General features: G+C 39.9%; 4 protein-coding genes across 5 annotated transcripts; 2 read left to right on the forward strand and 2 right to left on the reverse strand.

Annotated features, from left to right (window-relative positions):
* The first annotated feature begins 20 nt into the window (after window positions 1–20).
* On the forward strand, window positions 21–1,468 carry ndufb11 (NADH:ubiquinone oxidoreductase subunit B11). The gene is made up of 3 exons (XM_062459658.1): window positions 21–260; window positions 538–668; window positions 1,241–1,468. Exons 1-3 carry the CDS (start codon window positions 72–74, stop codon window positions 1,368–1,370), a joined length of 450 nt encoding a protein of 149 aa, XP_062315642.1. The 5' UTR covers window positions 21–71; the 3' UTR covers window positions 1,371–1,468.
* A 3,655-nt stretch (window positions 1,469–5,123) lies between these two features.
* rhoaa (ras homolog gene family, member Aa) lies at window positions 5,124–8,680 on the forward strand. Its single transcript, XM_062459648.1, has 5 exons — window positions 5,124–5,243; window positions 6,242–6,397; window positions 6,539–6,659; window positions 6,757–6,887; window positions 7,106–8,680. The coding sequence occupies exons 2-5, from the start codon at window positions 6,242–6,244 to the stop codon at window positions 7,277–7,279; spliced, it is 582 nt and encodes a 193-aa protein (XP_062315632.1). The 5' UTR covers window positions 5,124–5,243; the 3' UTR covers window positions 7,280–8,680.
* A 10-nt stretch (window positions 8,681–8,690) lies between these two features.
* On the reverse strand, window positions 8,691–11,213 carry tpk2 (thiamin pyrophosphokinase 2). 2 transcript variants are annotated; one of them, XM_062459628.1, is made up of 8 exons: window positions 10,948–11,213; window positions 10,508–10,749; window positions 10,337–10,397; window positions 9,592–9,722; window positions 9,378–9,496; window positions 9,170–9,302; window positions 8,994–9,090; window positions 8,691–8,839 (listed from the first exon to the last, which is right to left on the reverse strand). In XM_062459628.1, the coding sequence occupies exons 1-8, from the start codon at window positions 11,021–11,023 to the stop codon at window positions 8,793–8,795; spliced, it is 906 nt and encodes a 301-aa protein (XP_062315612.1). In that variant the 5' UTR covers window positions 11,024–11,213; the 3' UTR covers window positions 8,691–8,792. The 2 variants fall into 2 exon arrangements, with proteins under 2 accessions (XP_062315612.1, XP_062315611.1); XM_062459627.1 differs by having other exon boundaries at window positions 10,337–10,400; window positions 10,948–11,210.
* Window positions 11,214–11,377: 164 nt separating this feature from the next.
* Window positions 11,378–14,630, reverse strand: tnnc1b (troponin C type 1b (slow)). Its single transcript, XM_062459656.1, has 6 exons — window positions 14,498–14,630; window positions 12,760–12,790; window positions 12,515–12,661; window positions 12,247–12,361; window positions 11,993–12,129; window positions 11,378–11,825 (listed from the first exon to the last, which is right to left on the reverse strand). Exons 1-6 carry the CDS (start codon window positions 14,519–14,521, stop codon window positions 11,794–11,796), a joined length of 486 nt encoding a protein of 161 aa, XP_062315640.1. The 5' UTR covers window positions 14,522–14,630; the 3' UTR covers window positions 11,378–11,793.
* Between the last annotated feature and the right edge of the window lie 1,968 nt (window positions 14,631–16,598).

Below are 16,598 nucleotides of genomic sequence, written 5' to 3' on the forward strand. Positions count from 1 at the left end.
CCAAAGAATAGCATACAACAGACATTTCCGGTTCCGGGTCAAGTGTGACATTCAGTGTTTAGACAGCAGAAATGCTCGCTCGGTTGGTGCGTCTAGGGCCTACCCTGTCCCGGTTTCGCATAAATCCAGTTCTCGGGGTCCGGTTCGTATCCCAAACGACACCGTCCGGAGCTGCCGGTTCGGCCACAGTTTCGGATTTGCAGCCCGCACATGCCAAGGATAGTCATCATGGACACGCAGAGGTCAGCGCATACGAGAAGGTGAGCTGAAACGGAAACCGTGTCAATCATGCTTTTTTCCCTTTTTCTTTGATGTTAGTGTTGCTAAATAAACAATCTTTCGTTGTTTGCTGGTAGTGTTTTGACGAAGGACGTAGTATTGCTATTGTCAGCAATAATAAGCAACATATTCCGTCTTTAGCATTTGGTCTGTATTTGTGCCTGCGTGCTAGCCTTAGGTAAGGATTATAAGAATATAGCTATGTATATGTATCCATCACTGTTAAATGTGCCTAACGTATCTCTCTTGACACTACAGAATCCAGATTATCATGGATTCTCACGGGATCCTGTTGTTGATGTGTGGAACATGAGGCTTGCCTTCTTCTTTGGCATCTCTGTAGCCATCGTTGTTGGGAGTACCTTCATCCACTATTTACCAGACCATGGGTATGTCTTCTTTGGAGGCAGGCAATTTGAATGAATGAATGAATTTATTTCAGACAATTTACCACAAAAAAGTGATTGGTAAACAGTAGTTATAAAAAGAAAAGAACAATCCCGAACAACATATACATATTCACCAGTAATAGCTCATTCATAAATACATTTTGAACATAAATAGAAACTGATAATTTAAACAAGATTTCCAATTGAATAAACTTGTAAGTATATATACCTTCAGATATGACATGAATTCATACAAATTGTCTGAAAAGGGGTATGAAGAAGCAAAACTTATTTATTCATACCCCAATTTACACACCAACATTTTGTTACTCAGTAATGCCATCTATTGTGTAGTCAGATGTTAACTATTGTAGTTTATTGTAAACGCACTTTGTTTAAGAAACGATATTCTCAATATTTGCGTGACCCGAAATAACTACTGAATGTTTTCTGAAAGTCTTCCATAAAAAGACACACTTCCATGTGTGTGTTGGATAGATAATGTAATGCTGGCAATACTGTTCTGAGCATGATAAAGTATTAATGATCAATATTTTAATTTTATTTTTCAGAATGAGGCAGTGGGCCAGGAGGGAGGCAGAGAGGCTCGTCAAACAGAGGGAGGCGGAGGGTCTTGCTCTTATTGAGGAGAACTACTATGACTCAAGCAAGATTGTGCTACCGGGAGCTGGAGAGGAGTAGGATGTACAATAAGAATCTGTTTATTGACAAGCAGCTTATTCATCTTGGACTGTACATTTGAATTGATTGTGTAATAAAATGTTTAACATGCCTAGTAACATGTACACTCTTTTTTTGTATTGTTTAATGCCCACTCACTTGGCTTGTGATGTTCTTACTGTGCTGTATATGCCACTTTCATATTCAGTCGTCGTCGTCCGGTGTGGAGAAACGGAAGTGAATAATGATCCACCTTCATAAATGTGTCAAACATGATTTGACCATCAATGTCAACTTCACCGTTAGTTCCCATGAAAGAAGAAAAGGTAGTTTTGTTTTCTTCACAACAATTGTTTAAAAATGGGGGATGGTGTTCCGGAGAATTCAGTTTCCCTGTTCCTCCAAGGAAATCTGTTCCCCCTGTGTTCTCAGTACCCTTTGATACACAACATGGGTCTAAAGTGACCCAGGAGAGTTAACATTTTCTATATCTTCGCAAAAAAAATATTTAATCATTCAGTATTCCAGGTATTCCTCAATTAACTTGTTTTTGGTCATCACAAGTCCTTATTTTCATTTTTTCTTTCTTACTTTTGGAATAAAAATAATTTTTGTAACACTACCCCTCTAATGCACAACATGGGTCTAAAATGACCCGCATTCATTTCCTATGATATTTCATGTATGGCTGAGTGTGTCTTTGCCATATCTTTAGAAATCATCTAATTTCATAATTTAATATTCCAAGTATTCATTAAATATCTAGTTTTTTATTGCCACAAATACTTTTTTTCCTTCTTTTTTTCTTAATTTATAAACAACCATTGTTTTTGTGTTACTACCTTCAGTTTACAGACATGGGTCAAAAATGACCCATATGTATTCCTATGGAGTTTTATAGGAATTTTTGATATTAGTTAATTTTTGCAACTTGGAACATATTTACTGTGGATAACTATTCACCTGTCACACATTTCACAACTCAACACAGCTGCTTTTAGGCTGGGAGATGTTCACAAGTGACATTATTGATGAGGTCCTGAAATGCAACAACTTTGACACGAAGAGCTGCAACAGCAAAAGGGAAAGAGTGGAGAAGTATCAAACAGGAACTCATGACCTCTATCAGTTTGACCCTCCTTGCAGGGGAGGACAAGAGCCTAGATGTGGCTTTTTTGGATCCAATTGCAAAATCCAATGTATAGCCACCATGGGGCTAAAGAGATATGATATCACCAGCTTGACTTTTGATGACAAGAGGAACAGGGCTTTGTAACAAGAAAAACATCTCATAGCAGCATTCAGGTATGTGTGTGACTGTTTCCTGGCTAATTGCAGAAGACGGTTCATTCCCAGTAACTTTGTCACCAGAGATGAGCAGTGTGTGCCATACATGCCCAGCAAGCCAGCAAAATGTGGAATTAAAATATTCTGGATGTGCGATGTGAGGGTCCCATATGTGGTAGACTGAGTGTTCTACCCTTCCAGTGTCCCTCTGACTGGAAAGCTTATTGACAAAAACCTGAGCATTGTGGGGACTCTTCACCAGAACAAGCCGAACATACGAGTCACAAAGACATCCAAATGAAGGGAGATGCCAAGTTCCACATTTTTTCATGGTCATGTTGCCATTTAATTTGGATTCAATGGCAACATGACTGGTGAGCTATGTGCTGAAGAAGGGAAAGGCTGTTGTCCTTCTGAGCACCATGCATGATGGCAAAGCAGTGGATGACAACCATTTTGTGATCCAGTACTGTAACAAAATAAAATCAGGAGTGGACACAATGGATCAGATAGTTTGCACCTACTCATGTAAGTGGAGAACACGGAGTTGTCTGGCACAATGTGCTGGATGTTGCCACCCTCAATGCCTACACTAACTTTTACAACAACACCATGATTAAATGGGTGGTGTGACCAAGCAGCAGTTCATCAAGGAGCTAGACAAGGACCTTGTCATGCCACATAAGAGGCGCATGAAGGCCAAGTCCCAGCTCCAAAAGTATATTAAAGAGGTGATGGAAAGATGTGGAGTAAAAACTAAATGCAATTACCACCCAGCCACAAGAAGAGCTCTTATCATCAAACTTTATGAAGCTGAGGATATCCTCAAATATCTTTAGCCCCATGGTGGCTTTATACATTGGATTTTGCAATTGGATCCAAAAACTCTCCCGCAAGGCCACATTTAGGCTCTTGTCCTCCCCTGCAAGGAGGATCAAACTGATAGAGGCCATGAATTCCTGTTTGATGCTTCTACACTCTTTCCCTTTTGCTGCTGCAGCTCTTCATCTCTAAGTTGTTGCATTTCAGAACCTCCTCAATGATGCTGTCACTGATGAACATCTCCCAACCTAAAAGCAGCAGGGTTGAGCTGTGAAATGTGTAGCAGGTGAATAACTATTCACAGTAAATATATGTTCCAAATTGCAAATATCCAAAGTTTCTATCAAATTCCATAGTGAATCCATATGGGTCATTTTAGACACATGTCTATAAAATTGATGTAGTACCACAAAAAGTTTTTTGCTCAGAATGTAAGAAAGACAACAATTAAAATAATGATTTGTGATACTCAAAAACAAAATAAAGGAATAATTGGATTATTAAATAATGAAATGAATTTATTTTTAAATATATAGCAAAGAAACACTCAGCCATACATGAAATGTCATAGGAAATGAATGCGGGTCATTTTAGACCCATGTTGTGCATTAAAGGGGGTAAGCATAGCTTGTGTATCAAAGGGTTAAAAGACTGATGTATAGATGAAACTTGTTATACATAATTATTACAGTAACATACATCACCAGAATCACTGTATTGCTTTATAAATGGCCAGACTAATATACAGGGGGGAGGGGGGGGGGGGGGGGGGGGGCGAACCACAGTGTAAAAGACTGATGTGTAGATGACACTTAACATAGGAGGGGGGAACCTCAGTCCTCCAGGTAAATCTGTTCCCCACCTAATTATCACTGTAAAATACATCACCAGCATCACTGTATTGCTTTACAAATGGACAGACTGTAATATACAGTGTGGGAAGCACTTTCCTCAGGCCTCCAGGGAAATATGTCCCCATGTGTTTTCAGGTGTATAGATGAAACGTATTAGACATTATGATCACTGTAAAATAATGAATGAAAGATGAGTACCCAAAAATTATAACATCGATTTACCTTATCGTACAGTACAAAAGTTTATTTGTAGGCCTACCTGACAAACAAAACATACGGTTGTGTGTTAAAAACGACACGCACACAATAATACAATTAATAACAAGAAACTTAAATATAAACAACTGTCCGAACAAGACAATGCTCACGAAGAACTAAGCATTTTCAGTTCAAATTGAAATACCTTGGTACTCGAATTTACAGTAGCGCTACTACTGTAGGCTACAATAGACGGATTAGCACTAGCTGTTACAGTACAGACTCTGAAAACAGGGACTGACTAACGATTGAGCAATACAATTTACTATATTTTAAAGCCTGTATTTGAGTGAAATTAACGAACCAACGTCAATAAATGTACCTTATGCTCATGGAAAGTAGGTAGAGTACACTATAAGACAACACACGCGATTATATAAATCACAATCAACTCAACCAAGCAACAAGAAAAAATGTCATGTTTTCGCGCACGCGCAAGGAAGGGGGAACAGGCGAACTGAATTCTCCGGAACACCGGCAAAGGAACCCGGTTGGATAGGGCAATTTTGTTTTAGGTTTGTTGGCTAAATTACACATCACTCATTCATTTTAAGTCGCTTATTGGTTTGCAGTTAGTGCCATGGGCGGATGTTATCGGCGTGGCACTGTCGGGGGCGGGGTTGAAGGGTCGGACAGGAAAAGAAAAGGAAGGCGAGGACGTTGAAATACAACGGTAAAAACGCTTTAATGTTATCTCTTTCTATATATTTTACTACGTACATCAAGTTCAACATAATTTAGCTAGTCAGTCTGAAAGAATAAAAGATCAAACGCTAGCTAAGAGGAGCTAGCTATTATTGTCAGCTAATCTAGCATTGATGACGGAAACGAGATGAACAGACAAACAAGTGAAAAGGCTTGTGTTGTGTTTCGGTAACACTATACAACCTAGCGAGGCAGGAAAACGCTACATTGTCAAATCAAGTCAAGGACAGTTGGCTAGATGTCTACAGATCAACAGAAGGTGCTACGCTAACTAGCTAGGTAGCTACAGTAGAAGCACCGCCACACTATGCTTGCAAACAGTTGCATTGACAGTTTAACGTAAACTACCCGGCTCTCATAGCTAGCCAGCTAACGTTTTGGTTAGCTAGAGTTAGATCGTTTGTGTGACAATCCCATTTTATTAATGCGGTATACTGTTAGTAACTGGCTAGCTATTTGTTAAAATAATAATAAGGTCTACTTAGTCAGCGTGGATCGCAACGAGTTATTAGTTAGTGCTAGCGCCACTAGCTAGCCTAACTAGAATATAGCCACCATCACAGACTAGTTGGCAAGTTAGCACTAACTGTGGGGTTGCTACCATGAAAACTTAAACAAATGTTATAAACGTTCCTGTATCCGTAGTGGGACCGAAGGAAGACAGCTAGTGTGGCGAACAGAACTGTACAGATATATCACTAGCTAGCTAATGCTATCGAATGGGTGCGGCGTGTTTTGTACAGAGTGCCTCCTGTCTCGTGCACACAGTGCATTGGTTACAGCTATAATGAATTAATTTATAAGATCTGAATTAACTTTTATACCGGTATAGTTGCCGCGTTGATCTGAATACAGCACTGTGGAAAGGTGTTACCGAAACCCCTGATCATAGATGATCTGATTGTCTTCAAAATAAATGTTTTAAAGTTATTGAATGTCAGTGATCAAATCAATCTGTTCTTTCAGATGGCTGCGATCCGTAAGAAACTGGTCATTGTAGGTGATGGAGCTTGTGGAAAGACTTGTCTGCTCATTGTGTTCAGCAAGGATCAGTTTCCTGAGGTTTATGTACCAACAGTGTTTGAGAACTATGTTGCTGATATTGAGGTGGATAGTAAGCAGGTGAGTGTGCTAATTAGGTTATCTCTTTTATGATCTCTGGTGTTTTTTAATTTGTTTTCTATGATCTACATAAAAATAGGATAATTTCTGCCCCTACAATAAAACAAATTACATAATCTTCCCTCCATTTGTGTATTCCAGGTGGAACTGGCACTGTGGGACACAGCAGGGCAGGAGGATTACGACAGATTGAGGCCTCTTTCCTATCCTGACACTGATGTCATCCTCATGTGCTTTTCCATAGACAGCCCTGACAGCTTGGGTGAGATTTGGCTGGTACATTTCCATATTAACATACAACGTAGTGTATTGAAATCAATTAAATACACAGTTAACAGCAATTGTTTTGTTTAAAATAGAAAATATCCCTGAGAAGTGGACCCCCGAAGTTAAGCACTTTTGTCCAAATGTGCCCATTATTCTTGTTGGTAATAAGAAAGACCTGCGAAATGATGAGCACACACGACGGGAGCTGGCAAAGATGAAGCAGGTAATTTGGATTCACCTACCCTTCAACAGCAAAAAATGGCTGAGAGTTCTGAACCTGTAATTGCAGGATGCATTTCTTCTCTACTGTATCTTTAGCTCTGTGGTTTTTCTGTTTTAAAGCACTACCAGCATTTTCTCATATCCAGAACACTACATACGATGAGATAATCAAGATTTAATTTTCCAGAAGATATAAAAATGTCTCTTGTTCATACACAGGAACCCGTAAAGCCCGAGGAGGGGCGTGACATGGCTAGCCGCATCAACGCCTTTGGCTACTTAGAATGCTCCGCCAAGACGAAAGACGGCGTGAGAGAGGTGTTTGAGATGGCCACAAGAGCAGCTCTGCAGGCTAAGAAACGGGGCAAGAAGAATGCCTGCCTTTTGCTATAGAGAGCTTGGCAATGATGGGAGTGGGAGGGTAAGGGGAAACCAATCAAGCAGAGGAAAATGCTGCACCTCTCTGCTTAGTCTCCATGCACAGAAGTATGGAGGAGGTTCCAGGGGGAACAAGGGAGTAAACGATTTTTAAACCAGGCCAAAGGAAACGGAGCAGATGGAGGTTAAATGTAATGAAAAAGGGAGTTCACACATTCTTATGGCCAAGGTGATTGCAATCAGCTCTCAAATGAAGATAATTGTGCGGTTTCAGATTTTCAATTGGGGCTCAGACAACTAGATGGCTGAGAAAATACATAATATATCTCCTGGGTAAACTTTGGTTCGAGTGTAGTAGTGCCCTGCACTACTCCAGTCTCTGATGGGGTGTGTGTGTGACAAGATTGATGTTCTTGATTGGGTCCTAAACCCCAGCACTAATGCTCTGGTTAAAGAGTTCTGCATTGTCAGAAAAATAGGGGATTAGCTGCATCAGAATCCATGCACATGCCTAACTTTCTCAGTGATCGCCCTGGCTTGCAGTGTGTCTGTCTGCGCTTGTCTTTCGTTTCTGTCCAGCTATCCCATAGGTATTTTATTTTTCTGTTCTCCCTTCTCCTCATGGATAGACTAACCCCCATGGTTTTGTGGACCAGCTCCTCCTTTATGAAATATTATCGGTCTGATCTTATAGTTGATTTGATACAAGCAGTTTTGCATTATTTAAATAGCCTACATATTTTTATTTGCCTTTGAATATAAATTCATATTAAATGCATACACAAGTAACGATACTAACTGATTTTCTTGTAGACATGTTTATGTATTGTAATAAGGAATTATTTTAGAATTTGGTTGATCATTAGTTGGGCTCTTGAGTAATATTAAGATATAACCTACACTTGATGTGGACTGTCGGACACACTGTTGGGTTTGAAAGGGGATATCATTTTATAATGAATGGTATTAAGGGTTTTGCAAATTTGGTATTTTCAGCTTGCATATTGTTTTTTGCCTGCATGTCATGCTGTTAATCGGGAGTAACTCAATAAATGTTAGAATTACTTATTTTTTCACTCCATGCCAGTCCACCCTTTTTACATGTCTTTTACTCCCTTTTCTCTTGTACTGGATGTTTAATCTTTTTGTGGCATTCTACTGGCTTATTATTCTGTATTAGTTCTGCATATTTTGCAAAATCTAGTAACTTCAGTAAAAAAAAAACGGTAAAAAATATGCTTAAACTTGAAAATTCATGAAAGGAATATGACAAGATGTCAAACTACTATTGAATGCAAGTAATTTCTTAAAGATCTGTCATTTTTGAGGGGGACATTCTTTTGTACACAGATGCATCCTCACCTTTCTTTGATCCACTTTTAAATGTACTCTAAGGAAATAAATTGTAATAGAGAATGGCTTGTGTTATTGTCATTTTTATTCACATGCAACTCACAAAATATGCAAATAAGACACAAAATATTACACAATGAGTTCTACAATGAGCGTCCGATCTTCATTTAACTTTTTACAAAGTTTGGTGGAGTCCAGCTACAAATTCCTGGTAATATGGCTCTGAAACAAAAAGTAATCGCTAATTGTTTTTACTGTTAATCAGATTAGGGACTTGCCAATTGATACTAATAAAAGTTGCTTTAATATGGCACTTTGTATTTTAGGTCAAATAAAGCTAACCCACACTTGTGGATGTACATTTGTTAATACATACCTGTGTCAGGTTCTATGTAGGAGTGTCTGATAAGGAAGTCTAGGACCACCATTGCACAGTTTGGTTTAAATTCATTACTGACCAGCACTTCTTTCACCTAGAAAATAAATTGTGACTGAATTACAATCGTAATCACAACAAAAATAGTTTCAAGTAAAATAGGCTTGAGAAACTACCTTGTCCATTGAAAGGAAGTAAAAATCTTGGACCTCTCCATCGCCTACTCTAGGCTGGAACTCGGAAGGAAGTTCTAAATCGAACACGAATTGGCACTCAGGGAACACCCCCTCTTCATCCTCATAGGTATAGCTAGTCAACAAGGATGGTTAGTTACAGAATGAATTACACCTCACCACAGCATTTTGCTGTGAAAAAAGGACACACCTCACAGTGCTCACAGGATGGGCTGTCTCTGCAATGGCTGCTGGTATGCAAGCTTCCTCTTCACATTCTTTAACCATAGTGTGTTTCACACTTATACCTGCTGCCAGACCGCCAGCTGCCTGGAAACAAGCCATCACAGAACCATTAGGCATTTGACAAAAATATTTACCTGAAGGGTAAAATTGGTAAAATTGTCAAAAACACAGAACCTGACCAAGTTGTCTAGTTTTCCTGGGTAGGTCTGCTTTGTGATGGAGCGTCGAGCCAACCACATTCTGAGTTCACCATTCTCATCTCGACTGTAACCATTTACATGGACTCCATATCGTTTCACTCCAAAAAGGCCTGAATGACAATTCATTGAAACCCATTTAATGACAGGGAAAACATGAGGTTCTATATTGTGGAGCTCCGCCCTATTGGGAGGCTATGCTCCTATTGGTTTACCCTTCTACATTCATGTAGCCAATCACTGATGCCCAAAAATGTTTCCATCACCAGATGCCCTATGTAAGAGGGTGCCAGCCCGCTGCTCATTCTCCGAAAACTATTGTGAAAAACAGGGGCTCCACTCCACTCACATAACCATCGTTCTATATCGTGGAGCTCCACCCCATAGGAGAGCTCTGCTCCTATTGGTTTAGGCGTAGTGAACAAGGCCAGATATAACCCCAGCGAGACCAGGTACTAACACTCAGTCTCAGTGGGACATCCAGAGGCATGCCTCCCTTGTTTATAAGTCAAGATGACTGTCAACACAGGGAGGTGGCGCGTCATAGAACCCAGCTGTCCATAATCAGTCCAGCTCTTTTTTTAAATTGTTTTGGGAGAATGAGCAGAGGACTGGTACCCTCTTATATAGGGCATCTGGTGGCAGAAACATTTTTGGTCTTCAGTGAGTTATCTCCATAACCATAATTTTGCAGTTGGGTAGTACACAGTTGTGCTCCACAACTTACTTGTAGCTGATCTCTCCATACACATCAGTGGAGTGTCACAGAACTTGGGCATCACTTCGTACTTCTGGAAAGACATCATTGTGTACACATGGTATTTATGTTAGTAAATAATATTACAATTAGTAGCCTACTGTATGGGAAATGTACAAAATGTACTTAATTGTCTCTCACCTCATCTCTCCATCCTTTGAGGCATGTCAGTGAGCCTTCCTTTCTCACAGTCTGAAGCACAGAATCCACTGCTTCAGACCTCCTACTATATGAATCAAGATTCTGGCAAAGGGTAATAGCCCCATCACGTGGTGAATTAAACACTTCAGAATAGTGACTCAAAATGGACGCAACTTTGGAAGGCACCCATCCTACTTGTTCTCCTGCCACTTCAAACCGAAGGCATGTGGTACAGCTGGAGCCTACAGGACAAATATAGTGTCATTTCGGTTGAGAAGTTGCTATAAAATGTGTCAATTTGATATGGTCATCAGGCTATTTTACACATTAGGCTACAAGGTGACATACACACATCCACCCGCCACAGACGTGCAAAACACAGCATACCAAATAATGTTGGAATATAGCCATAGGCTAGGCTACAGTACTCATCGTCTAACCTGGCGAATAAAAATTATTCATTCGTCGAAGCAATTGTAGCATTTTATCCGACCAGTTTGACAAAATATTCGCCATTTAGAATAACTGTTGTCTATGCGCAAACGAATATCACTGAGTCGAAGTAAAAGCTTTTCTTAACTGTAGGCTAACTGACAACATGTAGCTGACTATGTATGCCTAGTCTTTATGTATAGGCACTTGGGACACTACCACTGTGAACAGAGCTCTATCGCCATTTCTTCTTCAGTGCGCAATCGCGCATGTGCATTGTAGCGGTTCCAACCTCCCCAGGGAGGCACACGGTGTATAGGCGACACCTGGCTATTTCCATTCAAAAAGGCAAATATGTGTTACTAGCTCACACAGACTTCACAAACGCAAGCCCATCAGTTTAAAAGAACAATGATGTGAAGCCATTAATGAACAATCTGTTTTTATCAATCATATTTATTTATAATGTAACTGATCACCACATACTGAAACTGTTTAGGCGAATTAAATACACTAATCTTATTTACAGAAAATCTCTTTATTGAAAATATACAGGAAATTTGGGTTACCTCTTCACATGTCTTAACTGCTGAATTTATGAATTATTTTGCAAATGTAATTAAGGAATGGGTACAGCTTCACTCAACTGTTGAACCTCTTGATGTGGTTGTTAATTGTGAATGTGTCATTGCTTTCCAAGTTTTTTGGGACAAGTTGAGGATGGATGCAGTGTAAAGGAAAGGCAAGGAATTAAGAAGGTTATTTTTTATTTATACGTCGTCCAAGGTGTCCAGGGAATGATGTCAGGTGGTGTTCAGCTAGTAGAGGGTTTGAGGATACAGCTGTGTGATACATCACTCAACCCCCTTCATGAATTCCAGGAACTCTGTGGAAGAAAATAAATAAATAAATCGCAAACAGAACGTATGGATTCAAACATATCATTTGCTGGATAAAAACTGATTAAGGTCTGGTATTGACTTGAATTATTTGAGTTCCTATTTCAGTAAAAAAAACTTTTATTTAAAGAAAAGTGGCACTGCTAATTCTTACCATCATAGTCAATTTTGCCATCATTGTTTTTGTCTCCATCCTTCATCAGCTCCTCAATATCATCCTCTGTGATGGCCTCACCAGTTGACTCTAACATGGCCTTCAGCTCATCCAAGTCAATATAGCCATCTCCATTCCTGAAAACAACATCCATGAGGCCACACAGCTTTATCCTTCATGAAAATGACATTCCTTTTAATGTTGCTATGGTTTCCAAATGTCCTGTTTTTGTCTCAAAAAGTAAAGATAAGTACTTGTCAAACATGCGGAACAGCTCAGCCAACTCTTCCTCTGATTTTCCTTTGCTCTCCTCCTTCATGCAGCGCACCATCATCACCAGGAACTCATCAAAGTCTACCGTCCCGCTCCCTGTAAACAGACACACACACATACATACAAGTGTATAGTCTATAGGCTAGGTTTTGTGACAGTATAAGTTGTTTACATTACAATTTGTGATTAATAACCTCACATGACCCATATCAGTTTTGTGAAATATAAGATGTGATAATATTGACGCACCATCCTCATCCACCTCATCAATCATCTCCTGCAGCTCCTCAGGGGTGGGGTTCTGGCCCAGCATCCTCATCACCTTCCCCAGCTCCTTGGTGCTGATACAGCCATCCTCTGCATCCTGGATGAAGATATCAAACGCTGCCTTGAACTCTGGAGAAGACAACAATGAAATTCAGTTAAAATGGCCACACGTTTTTGTGTTTTCTTATGTTAAATCCAATACATAATATATAAAGTACCACGCTTACCATTTTTCTGCTCTTCTGTTAAGTTCTCAACCTGTCAGGAAGAGAGGGTACATTTGACATACAATATATTTAATTATCTTTTTTGCTGAACATGATAGGCCTCATTCTTTCTTCTGAGCCTGTTTATCTTGTATACCCATTTGGACAAATAAAGCTTATCATTGCTTTTCTTATGTTAACTATAACCTATTCTCTTCACTGGTATCTTGTCTTCCAGCAGTTTTTCTACCGGTACCAGAAGCTCTTTGTCCCTGTCCTTGAACTTAGCCCTGAACCTGTTGAGACCAGCCCTCAACCCTGACCGACAGTCCCACTGAAATGTCACAATGCTTTCTTCACCTACTATTCTTGTCGTGTGGTGAGGGGGGGCTCTGGCAGCAGCTCCACTGATGGACATTTGTTTTAGCCGACAGCTGTCCCCCCTATACCTCCTACTAACTGTCCTTTGTTCTATTGTTGTCAGGCAAAGAAATGTCAGATATGTCATACAACCTCAATGAACACTATCTTAGAGCTCAGGGAAGACAGCACTGAGACCCAATGTTCATAATGTTATGACTGATTTCAAGACTGTTCAATCTTTTGATCTATTGTGACAAGCCTCTCGAACTTACCCTTGGTGCATTCATACCAAGACTATACATTTTTTATAATTAATTACAGTATATTTAGTCTGCTGAAGCTCAGACAATCCTTTTTTTTAACTAATTGCTGTTAATTTGGACCTAGACATGTCAAATTGTCTCGGAGCAATAATAGACGAGGCCTGGAAAACCCCAATCTACTTGGTACTGTCCTCTATAAAAAGATGGTGTTAAATGACACTTGTACATGAGCTTCTTTTCCTTCATCTGACCATGTTTAGTTTTGGCTTCACACACTCAGTAGTTCTGATTTACTCCGTACTAACGAATGCCAAGATTTGTTTATAAGCAATACTGTTCGGAACCCATTACATTTACATTTAGTCATTTAGCAGACGCTCTTATCCAGAGCGACTTACAGTAAGTACAGGGACATTCCCCCGAGGCAAGTAGGGTGAAGTGCCTTGCCCAAGGACACAACGTCATTTGACACAGCCAGGAATCGAACCAGCGACCTTCTGATTACTAGCCCGATTCTCTAACCGCTCAGCCACATGACTCCCATTATCCCATTGTCACTGATAAAATGCATATATTCCCTCCCTACTAGAAACAGAATCCCTATTACTGTTTCATGTTTCTCTCCTTTGGTGCTTGATAGTGGATGAGAGGTTATTTACATTGTCCATATCCATGGAATTCTGGTTCACCACTAAAGATGGTTTCCCAATGGTCTAAGAACCTGTAGTCACCTCTGGCACGTGTCCAGATTGTGTTTGTCCTGTAGATAAAATCCTTGTATAGCCATTGTGTTAACAGTGTTAAAGTTAACACTTCAGTCATGATGGGTTGTTATTTTCACGTCTCCCTGTTGGTCCTTTCTAGCATTATATACTCATCCACAACCTGAGCCAAAAACCACCCTGAGATAGTGCAGAGATTTCTCTATCCATGTTGCACCTCATCCTCTGTCAACAGGTACAATAGGACATTGAGATGATAGCACAACTGCAACTCCTTAATGTGTCAAATAATGACACATTTAGGCACTTATAAAACAATACTGAAATCAATTAATGATGCAGAAGTAACTAATATGAAAATATCTTTACAATAACTTTGTCTCAAATCAAGTTGTGTCCTGTATGACTCACCGCTGCTTTATATACATCATCCATGGCTGCTGGCCTGTCTCTGTCACCGTTTCACACACACACACACACACACTGATTCTACTTCAGACACAGGACAAAGGCTGGAAGCAACACCTGACCCAGCCTTTATTGTGAGTGTGATGTAAAAAATAACTCTGCCCCCCACCCCCTGCGTCATCCCACTGTTCTCTTTCCAAGAGAGAGAGAGAGAGAGTGCTATAAATAGAGGAAGAGGAGAGATGGTCCAACAATAGGAGAGCGTAGGCCTCACCACCAAAATTGGCGACATTGTCTCCCAGCTAGCTCTGGAGTGAATGAGAGTCATAGTATGAGCTAAAGTTTACCTCAAGGCCAAAACACATAAATTGCACCAATGCACTCCTTCAATAAATGGAAATCACATTGTTTGAGGTGGGCCTCTACAGGTGGATAGCACAAATTCATGTATTCTGGGAGACTGGATCACATCTCTTCCATCGCTAGGTTCAGGTTACAGAAATATTTAACATACACCCTGCAATAAATATGGTTACTGTTCTCATAAGAGAACATGGTGTCCAGATAAACATGTCATCAGACAAGTTCAATTCTGAGACAAACAATTTGCAAAAGCACATAAAGCAGGAGTTTGCTGATTAGTTTGGTTCCCAGGCTACAAAGAAAATGGGCTGTGTAGAATATGTATGGCCAGTCATTACGGCAAAAGACTTGCAGATAAATCTATTTTGATGCTTTGTGTCCTTGACTGAAAATAGCTTACATGCACACACATCTCAGCTGTCGGGGAGATAGAGAGAGACAGACAGACAGACAGACAGACAGACAGAAAGTGAGCAAGAGACCAAGAAAGTGACAGAGAGTGAGAAAGAGAGAGAGATGCAGTAATAAATCTTTACTTTTCTTCTGTAGAGACAGGCAGCACCTGCCAATTGGTCTTATGGATTTACTACAGGCCACAGGTCAAGGTTCATGTCTTTTACCATTAACTAAAATATTTAAATAGTACACACAGTGATCCATTATAATGCCTGACGGTTTATATGTATTTTTTTTTTTTTAATGGAAAGCTGTATTTACTTTTGTGAATACTTCTCACATGGATTCAAAAGTATTATGTTTTGTATGTCAAAGGTAATGTCAACCTAATCTGCTTCTATATTTCAAACAATAATGTTCTCAAAATAGAACACATTCCTCTGAAACTGACCTTTTCTGGTTTATCTGGTATTTTTGTAGATATTCAGATGACTTGTTTGAACCCCACACTGGGTCTGTTATGCTTCATGCTGGCCAGACAGGCCCACAGGTGTGGGCCTGTCTTTTCTAACAGCAGGATGTTGTAGGAGTGTTTGCTATTTACTTCCTTCAGTGGGTTGTGTTTGGGGAACCTTTAAAACAATTAGCAAACAGGATGTGGTAACCACAATGTAAAGTAAAGCCTTTAGTATGTTGTGGCATTTTGAAAAAGTCAGTAAAACCAGGTCAGTGTTTGAATTTGTAAAGAACTGCAAAAAGGGAAATCCCCTGGCCATTCCAAATGATTTCAGAGGGAAACAAAATGTATTATATTGTATGTATGAAATATGAATATGATGGTAAATGTGCATAGTATCTTATTGAAGTCACTCACACGGTGTATGTGAATTCATGAGGCTAGCCCATGGTGACAGTGTAGTGCATGAAGCTTATGGTCAAACAAGAATTTCTCAGGAGTGTGGTCTCTGTGACTCTGTGTCTTGCTGGATGGGGAAGGGGCACAAAGCAACCTTTCATTCAAACTGTGCTCATGTTGGAGAGTTTGCCTTGCTGCAATGTTTTCTTCCTTCCCCAAAACTGTACAGTGTACTACTGCTGGCACACAGCCAATCGGGAGCAGATAAACTGTCTGTCTGTGTCTGTCAGAGAGTTATGTAGGTTGACGTCACAGTAATTATTTTGACCAGCAATAAGTATGTTCTGACTCAAACACATCTATTGATTTGTTTGTTTGGAACCACAGTTTGGTGGAGCCAAAAGAGAGGGTGGGGAATAGAGGTAGGTGGTTGCTAAAAAAACGAATGAAAGGGTCTTTGTCCAAAAATGTTTTCTTTTTCTCTCCCCC

The sequence above is a fragment of the Osmerus eperlanus genome, chromosome 4 (assembly GCF_963692335.1).
Source record: "Osmerus eperlanus chromosome 4, fOsmEpe2.1, whole genome shotgun sequence".
NCBI classification, from domain to species: Eukaryota; Metazoa; Chordata; class Actinopteri; order Osmeriformes; family Osmeridae; genus Osmerus; species Osmerus eperlanus.

Excerpts from the sequence above, each read along its gene's own strand:
- rhoaa (XM_062459648.1), top strand. The coding sequence starts at position 6,242 with ATGGCTGCGATCCGTAAGAAACTGGTCATTGTAGGTGATGGAGCTTGT. Across the intron at positions 6,398-6,538 it reads TTGAGGTGGATAGTAAGCAG|GTGGAACTGGCACTGTGGGA; the intron begins GTGAGTGTGCTA and ends TGTGTATTCCAG. Across the intron at positions 6,660-6,756 it reads AGACAGCCCTGACAGCTTGG|AAAATATCCCTGAGAAGTGG; the intron begins GTGAGATTTGGC and ends TGTTTAAAATAG.
- ndufb11 (XM_062459658.1), top strand. The coding sequence starts at position 72 with ATGCTCGCTCGGTTGGTGCGTCTAGGGCCTACCCTGTCCCGGTTTCGC. Across the intron at positions 261-537 it reads AGGTCAGCGCATACGAGAAG|AATCCAGATTATCATGGATT; the intron begins GTGAGCTGAAAC and ends TTGACACTACAG. Across the intron at positions 669-1,240 it reads CACTATTTACCAGACCATGG|AATGAGGCAGTGGGCCAGGA; the intron begins GTATGTCTTCTT and ends TTTATTTTTCAG.
- tpk2 (XM_062459627.1), bottom strand. The coding sequence starts at position 11,023 with ATGGCGAATATTTTGTCAAACTGGTCGGATAAAATGCTACAATTGCTT. Across the intron at positions 10,750-10,947 it reads GAATAATTTTTATTCGCCAG|GCTCCAGCTGTACCACATGC; the intron begins GTTAGACGATGA and ends TTTGTCCTGTAG. Across the intron at positions 10,401-10,507 it reads TCAAAGGATGGAGAGATGAG|AAGTACGAAGTGATGCCCAA; the intron begins GTGAGAGACAAT and ends ATGTCTTTCCAG.
- tnnc1b (XM_062459656.1), bottom strand. The coding sequence starts at position 14,521 with ATGGATGATGTATATAAAGCAGCG. Across the intron at positions 12,662-12,759 it reads AACAGAAGAGCAGAAAAATG|AGTTCAAGGCAGCGTTTGAT; the intron begins GTAAGCGTGGTA and ends TGTCTTCTCCAG. Across the intron at positions 11,826-11,992 it reads TGGCAAAATTGACTATGATG|AGTTCCTGGAATTCATGAAG; the intron begins GTAAGAATTAGC and ends TTTCTTCCACAG.